Consider the following 25,432-nt stretch of genomic DNA (forward strand, 5'->3'; position numbering starts at 1 on the left):
CCGAGAGCTTTAGAGGGCCCTTTTATTGATGTGCAGGCATTTATGAACATTTTATGCATGTAGCAGTCATGCAGACTTTATGAGGGACAATAGCAATTGCCCATAATCATTATGATGTTAATAGTAACAGAGGGAGTGACAAATGGAACAGCACTAGGGATACATCTTGCCATCTCATACCTATATTCATCATTTAATATGTATTTTATGTCATCCTGGGATATCTACTGCCCCAGTTGGTATAATTAACAGAAACCCTCATTATTTAAACCAAATTAAACAGTATTTTATAACCCTTTAAATTTAAATAGAAAATGATCAATTTTCACAAGACTTATCCATTTCACATCTAACACTGTGCGCCTTGACTCTGCCTTGTACTGAGTTGGAAAAGCTGTGCTAAAGAGAATGGTCAGAGATAAGGGCCCTTTAGATGGAGCGTATGTATAAAGTAAAAGCAATATTATGTAAATCAGATTTTAAAATTAGTTTAATGAGATATACGCTGTGTAAATCAGCTCAGCAAGGCTGCTGATGTAAGACTTGTCTCCCTCCTAGGTATGTCATGCTCTAAGAATAGCCGCTATGAGCTCAGTGAGGTCCACCGTCCTGTTGTGTCCACTGAGCCTTTCCTCTCTGGCAAACTGCAGCTGGAGAAGCAAGAAGGGCTGCCTGTGTTAAACGTGGCTACGCCCACAGTGATGGCCAATGTGTACGCGTTTCTGAAATACACTAGGGGCAAAAGGACCTTTGTGGCCACTTCTACTCTCAGAAAACTGCCTATAGTGTAACTGTAGCAGAGGCGTGGTCTACAGGCCCCACAGATAGTGATTCAAGGAATGGGTGTGCCAAGTGTTACATGTCTTTGATTTCACCATTGTTGCTGATGTTTTTCTATTTTATGGTAGAGTTTGTACCTCTGTACTGTCAGTTCGTTCTTCTTTCTGTCCTTTTAAAAAGGATCACAATGACATTTTCACAATAAACACAGTAATATTTCACTTTAGGTTTCTATTGGCGGTGACTCAGGAAAATACAATAAGTAAAACAGTGTTTATGAATTAAGAATGCAAGCATGAACTGATCTCTCTGCTTTCCAATAAACAGAGAGGAACACAGTCTGCCATTTGACAATGGAGGATATAAATTACACTATTTGTTTAGCTGCAGACTTTTCACACTATTTGTTTAGCTGCAGACTTTTCACACTATTTGAGGTCAAAATTGACTTGTCATCCACCCACTAAGTTAACCTCAAGTTAACCATCTCAGTCTCAGGCCTCTTGTGTGGAAACAGATGTGATGACTTTCAGCTGAGAAATGGTCATCTTGCTGAAGGATTTGAGAGTTCCCGCAGCGAGGTAGTATATCCTGGACAGAACTGAAATGACATTTGTGGGGGAGGATAAGATGAATCCAACGTGTCACAGCATGACAGCACAGTATGTGATATCCTGTTGGTGAGTAGTTCTGAATTGCAACATCGTTGTAACAGTGGTGTGGAGCGTGATATTTACACTATTATGTGCATCAGGGCCGTTTGTGCTGTGGCGCGTCAAATTACCTCCGCACTGGACGCATGTACGGCCGGCCATGCCACAGGAATACAGATGAAACCGTGGTGCCTTTTATAAAGACTTTTGCAACTCGTTATGTCACATTTCTGATTCTAAAAACTCAGGTACATGGTGTTTTTGGCTGGATCAGCAGAAACAGGGACTTTTTTAAAGCAATGGTACAGAAAACATATGTTGCTGTATGTATTTACAGGCTTGTTAGCATAGAATGAGATTATTTCTAAATGTGTGCTAAGGTTTTTCACTAAACAAAGATGCTTTTTTTAATTGTAAACCATCATTTTAAAGTTAAAACATATTACTGTGAATGTTGTCTCATTTAACTGAAATCTGATGCCCCTCACAGGAGCTCCATGTGGAGTGAATCTCTCTAAAAGATTTGCCATCGTTTTAAATTGTCTTGCATGGATCGTCAATTAGTCCATGACCAAAATTGACTGGTATTTATATGAAATCATTCAACTCAGTTTGAACCCTCAAAGGACTTTCTACTATAATTCTCACTGATCTAATCACTCACACACACACACACCTGGATGCATCGAGGGAGACTCAGGGTTCAATATCTTTCCCATGGATACTTTAACAGATAGACTATAGGATGGAATGGGGATTGATCCACCAACCTTCCAATCGGTAGACAACCCACACTACCACCTGAGCCACAGCCACCTGAAATTAAGGCACTGTACACGTATTGCTCCATACCTATACAGAGCCTTATTTGGGGGGATTTTGATATCAGCGAACTAACTTTTATTCTGTGTTGGGAACACATGCCGGCTTCAACGTCCATCCACATGTTGACATTCTGCAATCAATTGACTCAGACCACACCAATCTTCAAACAAGCTTCTTATTCCGATCATGGCTGCACACCAGTAAAGTTTCGTGACTGCATGGTTGTTGTATGAACCCTGCCCAACTCTGGGTAGTAGTTGTTATAGTCAGTGCTGGTATGGTAATATGCAAATAGTCATAGCAAAACAAGTCAAAACAACAGCAATACTTTCTGTTATCCTAGCTGCTAAACATATTTAACCTTTCAATGGTGAAACATGTTTTGACATTTGACATTAGTAAACATACCCTAAATAACCTCTCATCCAAGAAGCTTTTTCAGTTCTAAGGTCAAATGGTGGAGATCAGACACCAACTAGGGAGGATCAGAAAGACAAACGCAACAACATTGTCAACCCCTATGTAGCCGGTTTATCAGAAAAACTCAGGAGATTCTTCTCCAAGCACGACATCCCAGTGTACTTCACACCCAGCCACACACTCACACACTCAGACAAATACTGGTTCATCCCAAAGACAGAATTCCTAAACACAAACTTAACAACGTAGTATATGCTGTTCAGTGTAATGAGGATTGCTTAGACCTGTACATTGAAGAAAGACTAAAGACCCACTTTGTAAACGCATGGCACAACATAGAAGAGTCGCCTTGGCGGAACAAGACTCGGCGGTCTATCTGCATCTAAAGGACAAAGGTCACTCTTTCGTGGATGGCAATGTTCATATTTTGGACAGAGAGGACAGATGGTTTGAAAGAGAAGTGAAAGAAGCCATCTGTGTCTACTGTGAACGACCATCTTTGAACCGAGGCGGTGGCTTAAGACACCAACTGTCTGCCATCTATAATCCAGTTTTGAGAACCCTTCCCAGATGCCTTAACACCCACTCACATCCTGGGCCATCTGACCTCAGGAAATTGCATGATAGGCTGGGGCCAGGTTTCACAATGAGTTCACCTGAAACCCTGGCTGAATGTGACCTTCATACGTTTTCACACCTTGGCTCGTGTGATTGGGTAGAGGATCAATAGGGGTCTATGTCCTTCTTAGGGGACACTCCTACAGGGCTTAAATCTGGGACTCTCCACCATTTGAACTTAGAACCGAAGAAGCTTCTCGGATGAGAGGTGAAACGTCTTCAAGCAACTTAAAGAAATCCAGACGCTTTTCTTTCCAAGCTACATAACCGCAGATGACCTGGACCATTGAGAACCTTCACAGACACCCTAAATGTCATTCTTCCAGCCTGAAATTTGATGACTTTTCAATCAAAAACATTTTTAAAAATTATATTTTATACTCTTGCACAGGTACTACTAAATTTTGCCCGCTGATGCTGTTGTTGGTCAAATTTGTCTCTAGTTTGATGGATTTTAGATCCATCAATGTGTTAAATAGAGGTAAAATCAGGGGTTCAGGAAATTGTAAAACTGAACCAGACATATCATGTCTGTGTATATTTTTTGTGGACAAGTGGACAACATGTTAATTAGCTCTGTAGTTTTATATTCAGTATAGACCACTTATGAGGTCAAAACTGGCCAAATTTCAAACACATAAAAAGGTATAAAAAACATGTAAGCTTTAAAAAAAACCAAGCAAACAAACAAAAAAACAACTTTTGCAACCCATTGCTCAAATAGTTTGGTGTCAAGAAGGATTAATCAGAGGTCCCAAGACTGTAGTGTCTCCAGAAATCCTAAGTACCTCAATCCTCAGTTCTGTCAGGTCTGGTTCCTTCATGACTTTCCAACCTGGTATGTTTTGTTTTCCACGACAATCATATCATATTACCTACTTAATATAATAGCATAATAACATTTTTATAGCAGCAAAACTGGATGCCATATGCACTGAATGTCTTTGTAGTCTGCCATAATCTAATATTGACACAATATTGGAATTACTGTTACCAGTTGAACCCCGAGACATTTATCAAAAAAGAGGACCTGTCAGTAGTGTTAAAACAGGTCTATTGAAAAAGAAGAAAAAACAGTGAGGGCGCACCTATACCCAGTCCAACAATATGTCTATAATAACGAAACAAGGCTTTCTCTGACCCTGCCCAAGACCTCCTGATCACCAATTAAATATTTGAGTATTAGATTTTTTTTAACAAACTCTACTGTACACTTTTGAGCTCTGAGTTATATTTACTTTTGCTCTATCACATATAATTGTTGCACCCTTCACTGCCCACTGTTATTCTTTGAGTGACACACAAAACCAACAGAAACCTCCCATTTCGCCCAGCTATATCCATATTACAGTAATGTTAGTTTAATAATTGTTGACTCAGTTCCATGGGATCATCCACCCAATCTGCAAGCTTTACAAAGAACACATCATTCATGAGAAACTTCCTTAAAGTATACGGTGTCGTGGACAGAAGCAGTTTGGACATGGTCAGAACGTCTCATTTGAGAAATGAAGAAAAAGTGTTCTTAGCTGCTTATCTTAATAAAAAATACAGTGCCGCAATAAAAAAGTATTTGCCCATGATCTGTTTTTTGTTTGGTTTGTCACATTTTATAAAAACAAATTTTGATGTTAGTTGAAAATGCAGTTTTTAAATGTTGACTTTATTTAATAATGTAAAAAAAAAAAAAAAGCTATCCAAACCTATATGCCCCTGTGCGAAAAAGTAATTGTAAAATTTTCACTAGCCACACCTATTACTGCCAGATATGTGAAATCAATAAATCATTTAAATAGAGCCTGTTTGACAAAGTGAAGTAGGTTAAAAGAGCTCAAAAAGGGACACATTATCCTATGAACTGAAAAAACAAAACAAAGTCACTGACATGTATCAAGGGTTGCAAGGCCATTTACAAGGCTTTGAGACTCCGGTGATCTTGATGATCCACAAGACTTTTAGAACAATATTCTGTGGATTGATGAGACAAACACTGAACTTTTCAGAAGGTTTAAGTCCTGTTATATCTGATGTAAAACTAACACAGCAATTCATAAAAAATGTGTTAGTAATATGGATGTTCTGGGGCTACTTTGCTTCTTCAGGATCTGGGTGCTTTGTCGTAATTGATGGAACTATGAACTCTGTAGTCTATGAGAAAATCCTGAAGTAGTGTCCAGTCTTTATTTAGTGCCTTGAAGCACCCTTGGGCTATGCAGCAGGACATTGATCTGAAACAAAAGCCAGTCCACTTCTGAAAAACATAAAATGTAGGTTTTGGAGTGGCCCAGTCAAAGTCCGGACTGAAATCCTATCACAATGCTTTGTCAGTTAATGCTTGAAAATGCTCCCATATGGCTGGATTTCAACAGTTTAGCAGATAGCAGTGGGACAAGGTTCCTCCACAGCAATGTGAAAGAATCATTGCCAGTTACTGCACTTTATGTTCTGGCCATTGTGATGATTATTATGATCATTGTTATAGACATAAACTGAGTAAAAAATAAGAAAGCAACTGTAACATCAGAAATCAACATTAAAATAAAATAAAAAATAGACTTTTGTATTGTTCAAAGTTGTTCTATTATCAAGAGATCTGAGTAACTTTGAAGGTAAGCAGTGATTTTGGCCTTATCAGGTTCGTGCCTTTCCTAATCTAAAACAGATTATATTGTTTGGTTACACCAGAATATACAACTGGATATCAGCTGATAATAAAATTAGCCTATATCTCTCAGTGTTTAGATATTGAGTGTCACTAGATTTAATTTGATGAAAACTTGTAAAATGGGGTCAAGCTTTATGTTTTATTATTTATGTAAGAGAAAATGAGAACAAGAGTTACTTAAAAAAAACCATACTTTTTTTTCTTTCTTTCTTTCTTTTTTAATAAAAGTTTATCAGAGACCATTAAAAACATCTAAGAATTCTTGACAGATACCAAAGTGTGCTCACACAGTAAAATATAAATGATTCATTCCATACATGGGCCTATAGTTTGTATTAGACGTCACACCCATATTAACAAACAGCAAGTCAACCAAGTTCTGCCTAAATTTGTTTTAGAGGAAGGGTATTGTTTTGATAGAGTTGTGGACATTTCGTGTTTTTTTATTGGTTGTTGCTTTTGCCCATTAGGCTATAAAAAGATCGAGGTGAAAGACCTATCATCCCAAGCATTGCTCGAAGCAGGTAAGCATTGGGCTCTTTACGATTCAGGCTGGTTAAATAATATAACTCAGAAAACTTTCAGCAATTAAAACAAGAATTTCTTTCCTTCAGCCATGGGAGCCCTGTTGATACTTTGCGCTTTGGCAGCTTTACTCAGCTGTAAGTATATTTGGTCATTCTTCATTTTGCTTGGATACATTTGTTCTTTTCTTCAACTCAATTCGAGATGTGTGTCCACGTAGATTTCAATTATATTTTTAATTCTAAAATATAGTTGTTGTTGTTGTTGTCCATGAATTTTCAAATGCTTATAAAACAGCTGAAAAAATGTTGTTGTTTTTTTACTATGATGCCAAATTACAGTTACTAATTATAGTTTAGTTGTTTTCCTGAACAGAAAAATTATTTTTAGTGGTTGAATGCTTGATTAATTTTCTACTTCTCAAAGAAGTCCATTGTGCCAGCTCAAATATTACTATAAAAGCAGGAAATCAGTTCAGTTCTTGCAAAGAATCAATTCACTCAATTGTTCATAGAAAACTATATATATATTCTTATATATTCTTTTTGTGTGTTAATTCCAGTCACCTTAAATTAATTACCTCGTAAAAATGGATGAAAACTAAGAATCTCAGGATACAAACCACACAAACCTTGCAGAATGAAACTGCTCAATTTGTTTTTGGGTTTTTTGGGGTTTTTTTTTTTTTTTTGCTCAATTTGAAGCAATTTATCCAAGATTCCAGTCTCATGATTTGAAAGCATTGTTGTGTCACCACACTAGGTGTTTGTGTGAATGAGGCAGAATGTTAAACAGGTAAAGAATTTGAGAGTGCGGCACATAAAGGATAGCCATCTAAATTGAAATTTGCTTTTGTTGGGAATAGCATTTACCTTTAGCTGCTATTGAGTTGGCACTATTAAAACTGAATGGATGAAACAGGAGTGTAATCTAAATCCCTCAGGCCCTGACTGAGCCCAGAATGTGGTCTTTTCACAGCAAAAGCGCAGATATTGATAATATTTCCATTATGCAATTATATTGTCTGCGCAAGTGACTTATTGAGTGCTCCAGAGAAGCAGTCAAGTGACTATTCCTTCGTCTAAATCTCTGACAATTGTTATCAAGGAAAGAAGCTATCCATTCATTATAGAGTAGCATTCATCCCAGCCTTTGTAACTTTGAAATGGAGGCATTTTTCAGCCGCTCTCTCTTTGGTGTCATATTGTTTCTTTGTAATGTGTATGCTATCCAAGAACTCTCAAGCCGTGTTTTTGTATTGCCAGCCTGAGAATCCTTTGACTGCTTTGGCAAAAACTGTCTCATTAATTTCCTGACGCTTTTATGACATATTTTCATCATGCACAAGATGATGCCTGCCTTTTTCGTTTCTGAGAATGTGAAAAGCTCTTACTCTGTGTTTTTTTGCTGTTTTCCTGCTCTCTCACCTTCTCCCAGGTCCATCTAGCGCTGGATGGGCAGGGAGGGAGTTTGCCCTTTCCTTCCTACAGAATTATCTTCAGCACTATGACACTCCCCAATATCAACTCCACATCACTGCTATTCAGGCAAATACTAAAGTGACAGTGCAAGTACCTCCCTTAAGCTTCAAGCAAGAAAAAACTTTAAATGCTGGAGAGGTGGTTACCATCAGTCTCCCCGATGGCGTTGAAATGTATGGTAGCACGAAGTCTTCCAATACAGTGCGTATTGAAGCCTCCGCAGATGTGACTGTAACCTCCTTCAACTACAAGCTGTACACAGCAGATACATCTGTGATCTATCCAGTCAGTGAATGGGGTACAGAATATTTCATCTTTACACCTCCTGGAACCCCCTATGCAACATTTAAAGAGTTCTCTGTGACAAATGGAAAAGAGGCCCAAGAAGTTGAGATCTTCCCACAAGGGGCAATCAAGTTTGAGAACCGTGTCTACGATCAAAACAGCAAAATGGTATTAAACCTCAAGCCATATGAGAGTGTCCAGCTTCAGAGTTCATATGAACTTTCAGGCACCAGAGTTTCCTCCAAACACCCTGTTGCCGTTTTCAGTGGTCACACTTGTACCTGGAGATTCGCAAAATGCAACCATGTTTATGAGCATCTACTGCCAGTAAGCAGCTGGGGAACAAGCTTCGTCATGCCTCCCCTGAGTTTCCAGAAGAATTTTGATAGTGTCTACCTTCAGGCCTCCCAGAACACAAGTGTCACTGTCCAAAATGGCCAACGTAAAGATGATTTGAGTTTGAGCACAGGGCAGACAATAGAGATCCAGTACCACAATCCTGACGCGCTGTCCATTCAGGCTGATCATGGCATCCAGGTCCTATTGCTCTTCAATGGTGTGGAACATAGCTGGTTACTGTACTACGACCCTTTCTTGACGAATGTAATATCCACAGACCGTTTCTGCTTTTCCTACTCATTTGAGGCTCTAGCTGGGTTTGAAAACAAAGCTTTAGTTGTAGCACAAACCAGTGCAGCAGCAACACTCCGTTGGGATAATACAGAGCTGCCTCGTGATGTGCAGTGGAAAAAGATTGAAGGATCAGAGTTCTCTTGGGCAGAAATATCCTACAACCAAAGCCCTACCAACAACAAACACACCCTGTCCAGCTCAGGTTCGCCTTTTGCTCTCTACAGTATAGGATTCAGTCAGATGAACGGTTATGGGTCCCTAGGACAGTGCGTGCAGCCAGGTAAGCAGCACACAGTATTGATGTTTAGCATTCCCCCCACTCCTTCACCAGTAATATTTCACATTTATTAAGCAGACTGATGTGAGTAATTATTGTTTTGTTTTTTTTAACAGGAAGTGCATCTCTGTCCTGCAGCAGCATCACCTGCAGGGTCAACGAGATGTGTGAGATGAAGGATGGCCGTCCCTCCTGTGTTCCAGTAAAAAAAAATCCTGGAACATGCTGGGCAGTGGGAGATCCTCACTACCGTACTTTTGATGGACGACACTTTAACTTCATGGGTACCTGCACATATGTCATTTCTAAAAACTGTGACAAGGGTGATAGTCTCCCTGCATTTGAGATCCTCGCCCAGAATGAGCACAGAGGAAATCTCAAGGTATCATATGTTGCCATGGTCACAGTGAAGGTGTTTGATGTTACCATCACAGTAGTTCGGTCCGAGACTGGGCGTGTGAGGGTAAGCCTTCCAATTTATTACTGCTAAAAAGCTGTTTAATTTTTCAAACATCCTGACTTGTCTTTAATTATTTATTATTATTATTTATTATTATTTATTATTTCAAAATAATATTCATCAAAATGCAGTGTAGTAAATAATTCTTTTCATCTTTCATTTGGGCAGATTGACAATATTCTGTGGAGTTTGCCAGTAACCTTGAATAATGACAAACTGAGAATGCATAAGAGCGGAAGCTCTGTGCTCATTGAGACCGATTTTGGTCTGACAGTCCGTTATGATTGGGAACAACGGCTTGTGGTCACTTTGTGCAGCAGTTATGCTGGTAAGACTTGTGGACTGTGCGGTAACTTCAATGGAAATCCCAGTGACGACTTCACCACACCCTCTGGCGCACAGGCAGGTGGAGCTCTGGCCTTTGGTAGGAGCTGGAAGGTGCCAGGGCTTGGGGAAGCTCAGTGCAAAGATGGCTGTACAGATGGGTTGGATAACTGTGAAAGCAGCCTGATGAAAACATGGGAGAGTGACTTGTTTTGTGGCATCATTGCACTTGACCTATTTAGCAAATGTCATAAAATCATTGACCCACTACCATACATAGAGGACTGTAAATATGATTTATGCATGGGAGGTGGTCTGCGACATTTCCTCTGCAGTGCAGTGGAGGCTTATGCTGAAGCTTGTCAGATTGCTGGGGTCCAGGTTCAAGAGTGGAGGAAGAAGGCACAATGTCGTGAGTAATTTAACTAAGTTAACAATTTAATTAAGCGACATTTATTTTTCATTAACTGTTAGAATTACTAATTACATTATTCTTTTTTTCTCACTAAAGCTGCCAAATGTCCAGCAAACAGCCAATATGAGCTCTGTGGCAGCGCCTGTCCTGACACATGTTCGGACCCAAATGCTTCCTCCAAATGCAAACGCCCTTGTGTGGAGACCTGTACCTGTAAAGCAGGCTTTGTTTTAAGCGGAGATAAGTGTGTTCCTGCTGCTCAGTGTGGCTGTACCTATGAGGGTCGATATATTCCTCCCGGAGAGGCATTCTGGGCTGACCAAGGCTGCAAGCAATGGTGTAAATGTGTAGCTGGAAGCAGACAGGTTCAGTGCGAGGAAAAGGGCTGCAGGACCGGGGAGGAGTGCAAAGTGGTTGATGGCATAAGAAAGTGCCAAGCATTGTCTTTCAGCACCTGCCAGGCCACTGGTGATCCCCATTATATGACCTTTGACAAGAAGAAATTTAACTTCCAGGGCACATGTGTCTACCAGCTTGTTGCACTCTGTTCCAAGGACCCAGAGTTAGTGCCATTTGAAATCCTAGTGCAGAATGATCACCGGGGCAGCAATGTGGTCGCCTACACCGGGTTAGTAGAGATCAAGGTGTACTCCTTCAGCATTATCATTACTAAGACACACAAAGGCCAGCTTATGGTAAGAAGTACCTAGTGTTTAATATGACAATGTTAATTCTGTGAATTGTGGTCCTATTTTCACCAAACTGAATGTTTCATTTGGCTTCAGGTGAATAACGAGCTGGTCAATCTGCCTATCACCCTGGAGGAGGGAAAGATATCTGTCTACAAGAGTGGCTGGTATGCAGTCGTCACAACTGATTTTGGCCTGAAAGTTTCCTTTAACTGGGACAGTGCCGTGTTTGTAACACTGCCAAGCAACTACATGGGTGCCGTTTGTGGCCTCTGTGGCAACTACAACGGCAAACCTGAGGATGACCTGATCCCGAAAAATGGTAAAACACCCGTTTCGCCAGTAGATTTCGGTACCAGCTGGCGAGTGGCTGAGATCCCGGGTTGTGTTGAAGGCTGTAAAGGGGTCTGTCCTGACTGCGACATTAATCAGAAAGTTCAGTATGAAAAAGATGATTTCTGTGGTGTGGTAAAAGATGCAAAAGGGCCATTCCGCGACTGCCACGCCAAGGTTGATCCAGCTAGCTTTTTTGAAGACTGTGTTTATGATGTATGCTTATATAAGGGCAGGAAGGACGTGCTGTGTAAGGCTATTACAGCATACACATCTGCCTGTCAGGCTGCAGGGGCCAATGTGTACAACTGGAGAACGGTTCACTTCTGTGGTGAGAAATGCTTTCATTTTATAGATAATTTCCATTGAAAAATAATTAATTAATAAGTATATTTTTCATGAATTGGAAAAAAGGAAAAGGTAGAATAAACAGTGTTTGTCTTGTTTTTTATGTTACACACTTCAGTGAATTTTTCTTCTTTTCCCTCAGGTTTTATGTACCTTTTCTAATGGCTGCCTGCTTCTGTGCTCTAAATTGAATTGGCTCTTTTATGTCCCTTGTATACAGCGATGCAATGTCCCACCAACACCCACTATGAAATTTGTGCAATCGCCTGTCCTGTGACTTGCCAAAGTCTGACTCCTCCTAAAGGCTGTCAAGCTCAGTGTGCGGAGGGCTGTTCCTGTGATGATGGTTACATCCTTAGCGGAGATGCATGTGTTCCCTTATCGGAGTGCGGCTGCGTTCACAATAACCGCTACTACCGAACTGGAGAAGTGTTTTATCCCAATGGGCAATGTGAGGAGGAGTGCAATTGCAAAAAAGGAGGAGAGGTGAAGGAAACTAGAGGAGGGAAAAGTAAAGATTAATCATTTAGATGAAGCTTTTTACTGACCTGGTTGGATTTTTTTGTTTGTTTGTTTGTTTGTTTGTTTCCTAGGTTGAGTGCAAGAAGTTCACATGTGGCCCTAATGAGAAGTGTAAAATAGAAGATGGTGTCCAAAAATGCCACCCTGTTGGCAAGGGTGTATGCCAAGCTGCTGGTGACCCCCATTACCTCACTTTTGATGGTAAAAAATTTGATTTCCAGGGGACCTGCACTTATACACTGTCCAAGAGTTGTGGACTGGAAGGTACCCACTTGGTGGACTTTTCCGTTCAGGTAGAAAATGAGCAGTGGGACAGGGTTAAGAACAGAAAGGTGGTGTCTGTAACCAAGCTGGTTGCCGTGGAGGTCTACGGCTTCACTCTCATCATGAGGAACAATATGTTTGGAGTCCTGGTGAGTAGTTGGCCTACTTTAAAGAAATTTGTAATTACTTCTTTTATGTAGATACAAATGTTGATGTGGAGTTATTTCTTGCACTAACACAGATGTCTTGCTTTTAGGTAAATGGCGTGTTGAGCTACCTTCCTATGAATCTAAATGATGGAGCCATTCTAGTTTATCAAGAAGGCAATCGTTATGTTATTGCAACCAATTTTGGGCTCCTTGTCACTTATGATCTGGTCTATCAAGTGACAGTCACAGTACCTGGTAATTATCGTGGTAAGGTCTGTGGCCTGTGCGGCAACTACAACGGGGACAGAAACGATGACTTCGAGATGCCCAATCGTAGGCTTACCAATAACGTGAATGAGTTTGGAAAGTCATGGAAGGTCACCATTCCCAATGTTGTGTGTGAAAATGGCTGCGAAGGGAATTCTTGTCCTGAATGTGACCCAGCTCTCAAGGCAGTGTTTTCAAAGTCCGCCTACTGTGGTATAATGACCAATCCCAACGGGCCTTTTGCAGTTTGCCATAGCATCTTGGACCCTCAGCCATATTTTGCTGACTGTGTGTTTGATTTGTGTGCTTCCAATGGTGATGGAAAGGTGCTTTGTGACAGCGTAGCAGCCTACGCCTTTAACTGTCACGCTGTAGGAGCCGATGTCAAAAACTGGAGAACGCCTTCCTTCTGTCGTAAGTCATGAAGTTCACAAATTCATCTTTATTATACCCTTTTAATACTATTTTGGCTTCATCTCTAAAATAATTTCTCTTTTCTTGTGATACTTTATTTCAGCCATGAAATGCCCGATCAACAGTCACTACGAAGTGTGTGCTGAAGCCTGCTCCGCCTCCTGTGCTGGCCTCACAGAGATTGTTCAGTGCCCCTCCAACTGCACAGAAGGCTGTGACTGTGATGCTGGCTTCTTATTCAATGGACAGACTTGTGTTAAAGAGATTGAGTGTGGATGCTATGAGAATGGAAAAACTTATAAGGTATGACTGAGGAATTACAATAATATAGTTTTTCTGTGTGTCAAAGTGGCTTTAACAAATACTGATATAGAAATAATGCTTTTTCTCTAGAGTGGTGGACATTTCGATGTTTGATTTATGGTTTTTGATTTGCTCTTAAAATTTTAGTGTTTAAATTGCTGATTAGGCATGAAATAATGTTTTCTCACTAGTTTCTAATGAGTATTTTTTTTCCATGTCTAATGAACCTTGTTCTGTGTCACCAGCCTGGTGATGTTGTGTATGAGGAAGACTGTAACAGAAAGTGCACATGTAATCCAGGAAAAGGCCTCATCTGTGAAAAGCACTCCTGTCCTCAAGACACCAAATGCATGGTCAAGAACGGAATCAGGGCATGTTACAACACAGGCAAGACACAAACACTGTATTTTGTATTTACCCATTTGATAAATCTTTACTGGTAAATGAAAAAAATACAGTAACTTGAATAATTAGGGTTCAATTAAAGAGCTATTTGAAAATTATTCTTTATTTATCCATTGCAGATCCCTGCAAAGATCTCAAGTGTCGGGCGCAGGAGACATGCCGAGTTGAGAAGGGCGAGGCTACGTGCATCCCCAAATACACAGGCACCTGCTGGGCCTGGGGCGACCCTCACTACCACACATTTGATGGGTACAACTATGACTTCCAGGGGACCTGCAAGTACGTCATCTCTAAGACGTGCGGCGAACTGGATGGTCTAGTTCCATTTTTGATCACTGAGAGGAATGACAACAGAGGCAACACAGCAGTTTCCTACGTCAGAAATGTAGATGTGTTTGTGTACGATTACCAGATCACCATCCAGAAGAACCAAGTTGGTCAAGTCATGGTGAGTTTCAGTTTCTTGCCTGCTTACTTTTGACATTTGCTTGTGTACAGTACATATATATATGTGTGTATCCATTGTTCTGGTGCATTTTGTTTAAAGGTGGACGGGGAGCTGCTGAATCTTCCTGTACTTTTGGGTGACGGTAAAGTCTCAGTGTTACAAAGAGGGAACACTGCACAGGTGGAGACAGATTTTGGTCTGGTTGTCTCCTATGACTGGAACTGGTACCTTGTCATTAAGCTTCCCAGCAGCTACTTTGGCTTGGTCTGTGGTTTGTGCGGCAACTTCAACGCTAATGTTCTTGATGAAATGCTAAATCCAGCAGGCAAACCAGTTTCCTCAGTCATTGAGTGGGGCAAGAGCTGGCTAGCACCTGAACAGGACAAGGAACATCCTTGCTGGGACACATGTGAGAAAAACTGCCCTACCTGTGACAACGACGATGTTAAGCTCTATAAAACCGAGGCGTTCTGTGGGGCTCTTGCGGACAAGACCAGCGGCCTGTTCCAGAAGTGTCATGAAAAGGTGGACCCCCAGGCCTTCATGAACAACTGTGTGTATGACATGTGTTACAACAAGGGGGACAAAAAGATGCTGTGCCAGGCTCTGGCCTCCTACAGTGATAAGTGTCGTGACGAAGGAATAATAATCAAGAACTGGAGAACAAAATTTGGCTGTCGTAAGTATTTGAAAAACTCTTCGTCTAATGATTCAAATCAAATATGTAGTTCTTATTTTCTGATTGTCTCTATTTAATTCATAACCAGCGATGAACTGTCCGCGCAACAGCCACTACGAAGACTGCGCCAGCCCGTGTCAGCCATCCTGCCCATTAACTGGAGAAAAGCAGGTCTGCAGCGGGACCTGTGTGGAGACCTGTGTGTGTGACGAGGGTTACGTCCTCAGCGCCGGCGTCTGTGTACCTGCAAAAACATGTGGTTGCTCATATCAGGGTCGCTACTACAAACCAGGACAGCAGTTCTGGGATGATGAAGCTTGCCATCGCCTGTGCGAGTGTGATATGACCCTGGGCATTGTGGCATGCCGTGAGGCTTCCTGCTCTGCCAAAGAGCAGTGTACTGTAGTGGATGGAGAGCGCGCCTGCCGACCCATTAGTTACGCCACTTGCTCGGCCTCAGGTGACCCGCACTACCGCACTTTTGATGGCCGCAGGTATAATTTCCAAGGCACGTGTGTATATCAGCTGGCAGGGCTTTGCTCTCAGCAGCCTGGGCTGGTGCCGTTCAAGGTGACTGTGCAGAATGACCACCGGGGAAGCAAGGCCGTGTCCTACACAAGCACCGTCAAATTTTCCATATATGGCATCACTCTCACCATAAGCAGAGAATACCCTTACAAAGTCTTGGTAAGTGATGATGTGGATAATGTGAAGCATATAGGCGATGTAATAAAATATTGAATGCCTAATGCATTTTGTGCAGCTATTAGAGGAGAAAAGGAAATAGGGCACAGCATGTAGTCGCTTTATTGAAAATAAAAAACAGAAGAGATACTCTGAGCCTCAAATCGTTGGATGATAATGCCTTTTGTCATTGTACTAATTCTGACATCCCTCATGCTCTTCTGCATATGTCTTTAATTGCATATTAAAATTTTGATCCTGGCAGACTTAATTAAATCAAGATTTAACTGCACATTAGAGTGGATTAGCAAGGGCCACAAAATTATTAAATTTATAAGCTCCTAAAAATATTCCCTTCTCCTTCCCTCGTTTTCTGCTTTTCAGCTCGACGGGCAGCTTGTTTTGTTGCCACTGAATTACAATAACGAGCTGATGGTGTCCCTCAGCGGCTGGAAAGCTGTAGTGGAGACAGCTGCTGGTATCACGGTGACCTTTGACTGGCAGAGCACAGTGACCGTTACTCTGCCCAGCACCTACCAGGGTGCAGTCTGCGGCCTGTGTGGTAACTACAATGACAAAGCTCAGGATGACCTGACAATGCCCAACGGCAACACCACGTCTAATGAAAGACAGCTGGGGGACAGCTGGCAGGTGGCCATTGTACCAGGCTGCTCATCAGTCTGCCAAGGGCCGTGGTGCCAAGCCTGTTCAGACTCCCAGAAGAAAGTGTATGAAGCCAACAAGTACTGTGGCATTATTGCAGACAAGGCAGGGCCCTTTAAAGATTGCCATAGCCGTGTGGACCCAGCTCCTTACATGGAGGACTGTGTTTTTGACGTTTGCCAATATCAAGGGCACCATGGATCAGTGTGCGATGCTGTGGAAGTGTATGCCTCTGCATGTCAGAGCATTGGAGTCACCATCTACTCCTGGAGAGCAGAAAGCTTCTGTCGTGAGTTTGAATAATTATTTTTTTTTGCCTGTTTTATTAAGTCTCTTGTTTCAAAATATCTTTTACCTTTTACCTTCTTTGCTTTCCCATCTTCTCATTCCATCCCACAGCTATGGCTTGTCCTGCTAACAGCCATTACAGCCTGTGTGCCACGGGTTGTCCAGCCACCTGCGCAAGCTTAACCCCCGTTACCAGCTGCCACAGGTATTGTTCAGAAGGCTGTGAGTGTGACGAAGGCTACCTCCTGAGCGGGGATACCTGCGTGCCTGTGAAGGACTGCGGGTGCTCTTATGATGGTCAGTACTACCAAAAAGGAGACGTCTTCTATTCTGAAGACAAGTGCGCAGAGGAATGCACTTGTGGGGACAATGGAGCTGTGTCTTGTCAAAAGGCCAAGTGCCGTCCAGGAGAAATCTGTAAGCTTGTAAATGGAGTGAAAGGCTGCTATCCAGAGGGGGAAGGCAAATGTGTGGCTTCCGGTGATCCTCATTACATTTCCTTTGATGGACGTAGGTTTGATTTCCAGGGTACCTGTGTCTATGTACTGGCCAAGGTTTGTGATGATGACAAAGGTCAGCTGACGCCGTTCACCGTCACTCAGGGGAATGAGAAGTTTGGAAATGGAAAGGTGGCTGTGACGAAGTCAGTGGCAGTGTCAGTCTATGGTTATGCCATTTACATCCAGCAGAAAATGCCTTGGAAAGTCTTTGTGAGTTTGTTATCTTGATCAAACATACTTATGTAAATATGTCTTGTATTTTTTCTCATTTTTTTCCCCAAAAATGATTTTTTGTCTCGATCTTCTTCTTTTTTTTCTTTTTTTTTTGTCTCGATCTTTAAGGTGGATGATGAACTACTAAACCTTCCGCTATCCCTGGAGAATGGGCGTCTCAAAATAACCCAGGAAGGTCGCAACATAATTGTTCGAACAGCCTTTGGACTGACAGTCCTCTATGACACTGTGTATTATGTTGAGGTGATTGTTCCCTCTACATACCAGGGAAAGATGTGTGGTCTTTGTGGAAACTACAACAAGAACGGTGGTGATGATTTCATTCTTCCTGGTGGCAAACAAGCCAAAAACGTTGATGAATTTGGGATGGCATGGACGGTGGACCTACCTGGGTATATATGTGGAGGCTGTGGAGGACAGTGCCCAGAATGTGAGCAGGCCAAAGCTGTCCTGTATGGAAAATCCGACTCCTGCGGCATCATCAGTGCGCCTAATGGGCCTTTCAAAGCCTGCCACAGTGTCATTGACCCAGCAGTATATCTGTCGGATTGTGTGTTTGATGTTTGTGCTGTGGGGGGCAACAAAGACACTCTGTGTAACAGTGTGCAGGCTTACGCTTTGGCCTGCCAGAGTGCAGGAGTTCAAATCCAGCAGTGGAGGAGCAACTCTTTCTGCCGTAAGTAACACACAGCAGTCTCTAGCTGAAGATTAGCTCATGTATTCATCTGTGCTCTGTATTTCAGGCACAAATTTTTTGCCCTTGTTTTCTCTTCTAGCTGCATCATGCCCTCCACACAGTCACTATGAGCTGTGTGCCGACACCTGTAGTGGGACATGTGCCAGTTTTGTTACCCCGTTTGGTTGTTTTCCGGGCTGTTTTGAAGGATGCCAGTGTGATGATGGCTTCGTTTTCAATGGTGTCCAGTGTGTTGTCCTGGAAGACTGTGGGTGTATGTACAACGGCAGATATCTGATGGTAAAAACTGACTAGCCCTATATTCTGGTCACTGAATTAACACCTGAATAGAGCTATGACAAGTTCTGTATGATGAGTTTTTAACATCTTCTTCCCAGGTGGGCCAAGAATTGGTGGACAACGACTGCAAGTCAAAGTGTGTGTGCCAGGCCTCTGGTATGGTAAAGTGTGAAAAGCTGTCCTGTGCCAGTGGGGAAGTTTGCGATATCAGAGACGGAGTCAGGGGTTGCCACCTGAAGCAGGGCCAATGCGTCGTCAGCCGTGATGGCCAGCTAAGCTCCTTTGATGGTATGTCAGGCGCGATAGGAGCACAGGGCGCTTTCCAAGTGGCGTCTCTGTGTGACGAGAGCGCTGAGCTGTGGTTCCGTGTGGTCGTGGACGTTAGGGTCTGCAACAAGGGGGCAGCTCCCACTGTTGCCAGTGTGTATGTGTTCTTCAGCGATACCATCGTGGCAGTGAACAGCGAACACGTGACCTGGGTGAGAACATTTTTATGCAAAAATTGAATGTGATTGGTTTGAGCTCAGTTTTATACTATATTAGATAATAATAGACATTTTATACCATAATAATAACAGTTATGTTCCATTATCTGTGTCATTCAGGTAAATGGCAGGAAAGTGTCTCTTCCCAGCAAAGTGACAAGCACACTCTCTGTCCAAATCTCAGAGAGGGCTTTGATCATCGAAAGGGCGTCCACTGTGCGGGTCACTTACTCTATTTCTCAGGAGGTCACCGTCATTATTCACAGTAGCCTGTCTGGTAAAATGTGCGGCGCCTGTGGTAACTACAATAACAACTCCAAAGATGACATGACGACAGCAGATGGAAAAATCACAACTGATGTGTCTGTAGTTGTCGGCTCCTGGAGCGCTGGGGACTTTTCCAGATGGTGAGTATTTTAAAGACACATTGCAGCATTTCCTGTGTATAAATATATGGGGGTTAAAGGGGAAGATATAGTACTACACTTAGTGCTATGACAGGATCAGCCTTCGCTTCACTACTTACTCTCATAGTGATCCAGAGCTCCAGATATTAACTTTTAATTATTTGGCTCCATGTTAGAGGGTTTATTTTTTTAATCTTAAATGCTATCTTTCCCCGTATTATGCAAACTGCAAACTTAATTTGACCACTGAAATAATCAAGTACAGATCAGCGAGAGATGGGAAGGTGCTATGACCATTCAACCGCTTATTCTCTTAACAGCAAGAACTAAACAAGGACTCCACAGAGCCCTTTTAAGGGAATGAGAGTGTGGTTTTTAATTGCATTTGGTCCAATTTAATTAAGAAATGCCAGAGAATCCCCTGTGGTAATTACTGATTAAAAAGCAGGTAAGGCTGACAGGCATGGCCATCAAAAGCTACCAAGCTTGCAATCCAATCACTGCTTGTCATCCAAGGACACTTAAGACTCATCTGGGTGCAATATTAATTTGAGCCCTCATGTTTAGTTTTGTGTCCTAGCCTTAAGTCACCTCTTTGGAGAGCAGAGTTTTGTCCGTCTCTTTCCTCCCTTGACTTGAGTTTTTCAGAGTTGTCGTTTATTTGGCTTTTTTTTTTTCAACAAGTCCATAGAGAACACAAGAAAATAACTCTAATAAGAACAAGTGCTAATCCTCAGTTCTTTTAAAACACAAATTTCATGTACAAAGTCATCACACGTAATTTCCGCTGTGCCCGAGTGGACACGACTTTCCTTTGCTCCAGTCTCCTTATAAGTTCATTTTCCCTTTTGTTTTCATTGCAGTGGCCTGTAGAGATGCTGGTCCTGTTCCGACAAAAGCATCTGGTTAACAGGTAATAAAATATAAAGTTCAGATATTAACTGATGCTTGCTCATGAATAAAACAGCTGCACAGTGGCTCACGTCCATGTTTCTTCCCCTCTTAAACAGGATGAAGAATCTCGCTTGTTCACAGATTTACTCAACCTGCTTCAGCACCTCGTCTTGATTCATGGAATAGTTTAAGTTGCTTCCTGGTGATTGTGCCTTCTATTGTTTACCCAGGGTTTAGAAAAAAGAGGGAAAGAAAGGGGCGAAAGAGGCGTGGAGCTCATTCTTGACCAATATCTCCATCTAGTGGGGGAGAAAATTATTCCATCTCCTTTCCCGTTATGTCTTGCCTGTCTTGCCTGTCTTGCAATACTTTTTAATATGTGTCTGTTATTAAAAAACACATTGTTCTGACCGCTAAATAAAGATATTTTCTCTGCAGTATGTGGGTTGTTTGTGATTCTTCGCGTGTTTCCTCTAGCAACCTGTATCAATTTAAACTGGAAAAACATGACATTTTGCACATGTAATAGAAGTAATGCTAACCTAATGCCATTATAAGAAACCTATATGTACTAAAGGTCCTTAGAGTAGGGAGGGGGGCCCTTCCTCCACCCCGGCCAGGCTTTGCTGTCAGGGGACAGAAAGCTGGCACTCTGACTTGGAAAAACACCTCGCGAACAAAGTTTTCATGTAGCTGAGAGAAAACTGCAACAGTGACAGTCTGCCCTGGCCATCTAGTGTTTATTTGCTTAATTGCACCGAGCCTCTCTTTGAAGCCTGGAAATTGCAGCACAGAACAAAGAGTTCACTGTGTTCCGTGCAGTTTGTGGCTATTATTTGCCAGTGGGGAGAAATGAGCGTGATTAATAGTTCATTATGGAATACATGTTGACAAGAGGCGCTGGCAACAAAGAGCGTGGGAATAATAATGACGATGATGATGATGATGATGATGATGTCCTCTCACAGTAGCGCTGCAGTCCAGCTCTGCCTGCGTTGTTTACTTGTGAGCGGGGCAGTCCTGGGTAATTTTTGGGAGTAACTTCAGTGGCACCCCGCCTCCCCCTCCCCCTTTCATTCCTGAGGCAAGACCAAGGAGAAACCGACTTGGTCCAGGCGGGAATGGTGAACGATCCACACAGAATGCAACCCAGACGGCTTCATTTTTAATCAAGTCATAATAGAAGGTTTTGCATGCATTTTATTTATTTATTTATTTGTGCGTGTTTAACGTAGGGAAACTTTTTTTCCTCCCCTCCAAGTAAAGTTTAGCTCACTGAGCGAAAAGTCTCAACTCACATTAGTTTCAAGGAGGCGGATATACGGTAAGTTCACTTTGACTTGTGCTCTGCTGAAATGAATGCGTTTCCTTGAACACGACTTTCATATTAATGCAGGTACAAATATATTAAATAGATTCTGCACGCATATAAACAGGACCCTGTGTCAGCAGCGTTTGATTGGTAGATATGTTCTTAGAAAGATATCGTCTTTCTACTTGGTTTCTCCAACGTTGTTTCCACCACCACCCCCAACTAAACGCCTGCGTCCACCATGTGACCGTCTAATTAGATAAGCCATCGCTCATGCTTCTCTCACGCCTACGCGTTCTTTGCATATACCTGCAATGCTTCTGTGCACTATGAAAGCCTTTTTTCCCTGCTCATAAATTTGCTCTAACTTCTACGTGCCAAGTTCACTGGAGGCTCGTTTTTGCGCTGAGCCGTGAGTTTGTGGCCAACAACTTGTGAAATGTCACTTAATCTGTAACAATCTGAATGGCTTCAATTGTTGACAACTCGCACAGATGTCAGAATATCATAGTTTTTCAGACTATACCTCACAGAATAAACTACGAAAGGAAAAAACCTCAAGTGTTGTTCCTTGGAAGTATGGTGATGCAGTCTGTTTGGAGTCTAAATATACCCCGTAACGGGTTTATGTAAGTGAAATGTAAAACACAAGCTCCTATTCCTAATTGCAAACAGTCTGTGTTAATCCCACTTTATTATAACCCATTATAATTCATTTTACGTGTTGCTCTACGGGCTTCTTTCCTGTCTCCCCATTATATTCCTCTCCATCACTCAGAAGGCTAACAAACAAGATTATTGGATTGGCACTTGTTCGAATAACTCACCCTGTATTTGTTTGATTAAACCTGATTGGCAGGCCTTTGTTGTTAATCCTGCTCCCAGGGTTGAAGTGTTCATTTCTCTCCACTCCAGGCTCCAGGCTCGTGTTCACACCCCCACTCTAGTCATGCATGAATCCCCATCAGTGCTTTGGGCCAGGGAGGGAGCCATTGGCTCTGCTAACATAGGCTTTGATCTTTGCATTGCAAAAGATGTTATTTCATGGCTTAGATTTTCTATGACTGCAGAGCTAAGCTTTGCGTACCTGCATTACATTTTTTGTTGTCCTGTTTTGGTATTTTTTTCTTGGTAATTAGGGCTGTGAAGCAAACAAAATTTCGCCTCATATACTGTCTTGAATGGACCTTCAGCCCATTTCCAATCATGAAGGGTGGGATCTGGTGAGATCATAACCTAAAACATAACCTTACACATATGGGTGTAAGAGAATCCCAGTGTACTAGGTAATATATAGACCGTAATGCTTCCCCCAAGGTTTTGCTCCACTTGTAAAGTAGATGACCCAGCAAAACCAGTCCAAATCCACTGACCAAATATCAAGTGCAACTCAACACCAGGCTTGCCTGGTACCCCATCCACTGCTGAGCTCCATATTCTGAGGGGCTGCGCTTGAAATAGACCCTCTTCGCTTACCCAGATTTAAGGCACTATGTATTAAGACTCCCATACAGAAAACATTCATGAGCCTGTTATGTGGCATCTAGCTGAGAAAGAGCATTGTCTCCCTACCAGGCATGGTGTCAATGATTTTCCACGTGAAACTCAGTTCAGTTTAACCATAGACTATTGTGAAAACAGTTCTGAACTTCATCGAAAGTGGCTGATTCTCCGTTAGCAGAACAGTGTGAGCAGCTGATTTATTTTAGACTAGAGGATGTCAGATATTCATGAAGAAAGATGTCATTCAGATTAAATTAAGCTTCTTCATAACCACACAAAGTTGTAAGCAGGCTGCTTCTATAGTTCTACAAAAACACCATCTGTGAACTTGGAGCATGTTTTGGAAACACAAAAAGTTATCTTTCACTTGCCTTAATTGAACACAAAAACATTCGCTAAAAGTCCAGGCTGGTAAAAGCATCTGCTGTAATCAGTTCTCCCAAATCGTCTTGGAATCAGACGTTCTTGTTAAGGAGATGAGATCTGAAATGAGGGCTGTAGAATTTGTTCTTCTAATGTGTAGATGTGTAAATTATGCCTTGATCAAGACAACTCTTAGAATTTTAGAAAACTCATTAAAGAGGTGCCCCTAGCTGGAAAATGCTTCAAAAATCTTCCTAAAACGTTGCGAGATTCCTCTTGATTGTTGCCCGATCTCATAAGCAGCTACCGGTAACATCTGATTGAGGCTCTTCTTTTTCATCTTTCCACTACTCACTTTGGGGTCGCCACAGCGGATTACCTTGCCTCCATATTACCCTGTCCTTAGGATCCACTTTTATCAACCAACCCTATGCATGACCTTCACTACACCCATAAAGATTCTCTTTGGACCTCCTTTGTCTTTTTCTCCTGCCTGGCAGCTCCATCGTTAACATCCTTTGTCTAATAATATCACCAAATCAGTACTTGCCTGCACTCTCTTCTTCACCTCTCTTGTCCACTGTCTGTAGCTTAAAATGGTATTATTTGTTTGTCCCACTTGTCTGTCTTTCATTCACACAAATGTGTTATTTCTTCCTGTTTTCTCCAGTGCATACCTCTCCTTCTCCAGGCTAGCATCTGATTGAGGTTGTTGCTAATAAAGAAAGTTGTTTGAGTTACTTTTTTTCAGCCTGCACTGTGAGGAATCAGTTGGCGTCTTGAATAAAGACACGAAAAGTAAAACTGTGTGTTATTAATCCAGTTGAATTGCGTTTGTCAGTTGTCTTTTTTTGGGGGGGGGTTTACAACTGTGTACAATCGGGTTAAGACATTTATTGTTTCCTGTTATTGTGATTTCACATCCTGACACAGCCCAATCTTGTTTGACTTTTCCAAACAGGTACAATGGATCTTGTGACACTGGTGGCATTCAGTTCCTGGCTGGCTCCTGCGCTTGGTGGGTATTCTTTTCACGAGACCTTCAGCAGAATTACGTGCTTTCCCCCCTTTAAAACAAGCATGTCCTTCTTCAGTTGCTTCCCCTTTCCCTAGCTTTTGCTTTAAGTCCTTCCATGCTAAATGAGCTGATGTGTCTGTATAATAGGATCAGCATTTGGAAGGGAGGTGTTTGGTAAGTTTGCGTGAGTGGTCACTGACGAAGCATGAACGTTCGATGTGCTTCTGTTTAATGTTGCATGCATAATTGTATGGCACTTTAACATGGTCAGATGTTTATAATGTCTAACATAATTTGCATACTTAAACAAAAATCAGCTTAAATCTTTCACCCCGGTGTTGTACACAGAGAAAAGGCCGTGTCAGACTAGTGTAAATGTTTCCTTATACAGCAGTTTGAATAAATCAGTTATTCAGACTGCTGCCAAGTTTTCCATTGTTAATGCAAGCTCTGGTCTCAGAGTTGTTTATCCGTGCACCCCGCATGCCATCGGCTGTGCTTGATCTTAAGCAGATCTTCTTTGACTTTTATGTCCGACTCTTGGGTTAGACCTTATTTTGGAAGACTTGTCGGCATCGGTATGATAGAATGTGTTTCTGCTTTGGTGAGGAAAAAGAATAATATTAGGATTTACTGCCCAAGAACAAGGTCAGCGTTAACTGTGTGACTTTCACCCTTCCTCTCCAGCAGCCAGGATGCAGTAGAACAGATAACATATTACTGAGTTCAGGGTTTCAACCGCATCAATCTTATTTGTAGCAGTTCATGTGATTCTTTCAGCAAGTGTCAGAAAAGTCTCTAAGCTTAAACTTTAGAACAGAAAGCTTTTACTCTTTAATAACTCTCCGCTTGCCTTATCATGTCAGTGCTTTCAGCATCGGCTATTATGGTCGAATATTGTTAATGATAACCGTTAAAAATAA

General features: G+C 41.9%; 2 protein-coding genes across 5 annotated transcripts in view; both read left to right on the forward strand.

Moving 5' to 3' along the window:
* The first annotated feature begins 560 nt into the window (after positions 1–560).
* On the forward strand, positions 561–20,742 carry fcgbp (Fc gamma binding protein). Its single transcript, XM_026184765.1, has 24 exons — positions 561–738; positions 6,432–6,485; positions 6,576–6,623; positions 7,924–9,165; positions 9,279–9,625; positions 9,791–10,358; positions 10,458–11,056; positions 11,147–11,714; positions 11,952–12,217; positions 12,325–12,666; positions 12,774–13,347; positions 13,451–13,650; positions 13,896–14,037; positions 14,175–14,503; positions 14,603–15,182; positions 15,271–15,869; positions 16,251–16,818; positions 16,929–17,527; positions 17,660–18,227; positions 18,328–18,527; positions 18,626–19,006; positions 19,133–19,419; positions 20,283–20,332; positions 20,430–20,742. Exons 1-23 carry the CDS (start codon positions 561–563, stop codon positions 20,290–20,292), a joined length of 9,249 nt encoding a protein of 3,082 aa, XP_026040550.1. The 3' UTR covers positions 20,293–20,332; positions 20,430–20,742.
* A 537-nt stretch (positions 20,743–21,279) lies between these two features.
* Positions 21,280–25,432, forward strand: part of LOC113031627 (FXYD domain-containing ion transport regulator 6-like) — a 9,689-nt gene continuing 5,536 nt past the window's right edge. Inside the window, exons 1-3 of one of the 4 annotated variants that reach the window (XM_026183875.1) lie at positions 21,280–21,637; positions 24,453–24,509; positions 24,657–24,683. In XM_026183875.1, the coding sequence (XP_026039660.1) occupies positions 24,458–24,509; positions 24,657–24,683 (79 nt within the window). In that variant the 5' untranslated portion in view covers positions 21,280–21,637; positions 24,453–24,457. The remainder of the gene's footprint in view (positions 21,638–24,452; positions 24,510–24,656; positions 24,684–25,432) is intronic. The other 3 variants (XM_026183874.1, XM_026183877.1, XM_026183876.1) reach the window with 3 other exon arrangements.

The sequence above is a fragment of the Astatotilapia calliptera genome, chromosome 11, assembly GCF_900246225.1.
Source record: "Astatotilapia calliptera chromosome 11, fAstCal1.2, whole genome shotgun sequence".
Taxonomy (NCBI): Eukaryota; Metazoa; Chordata; class Actinopteri; order Cichliformes; family Cichlidae; genus Astatotilapia; species Astatotilapia calliptera.

Excerpts from the sequence above, each read along its gene's own strand:
- fcgbp (XM_026184765.1), top strand. The coding sequence starts at position 561 with ATGTCATGCTCTAAGAATAGCCGCTATGAGCTCAGTGAGGTCCACCGT. Across the intron at positions 13,651-13,895 it reads AGAATGGAAAAACTTATAAG|CCTGGTGATGTTGTGTATGA; the intron begins GTATGACTGAGG and ends CTGTGTCACCAG. Across the intron at positions 17,528-17,659 it reads AAATGCCTTGGAAAGTCTTT|GTGGATGATGAACTACTAAA; the intron begins GTGAGTTTGTTA and ends TCGATCTTTAAG.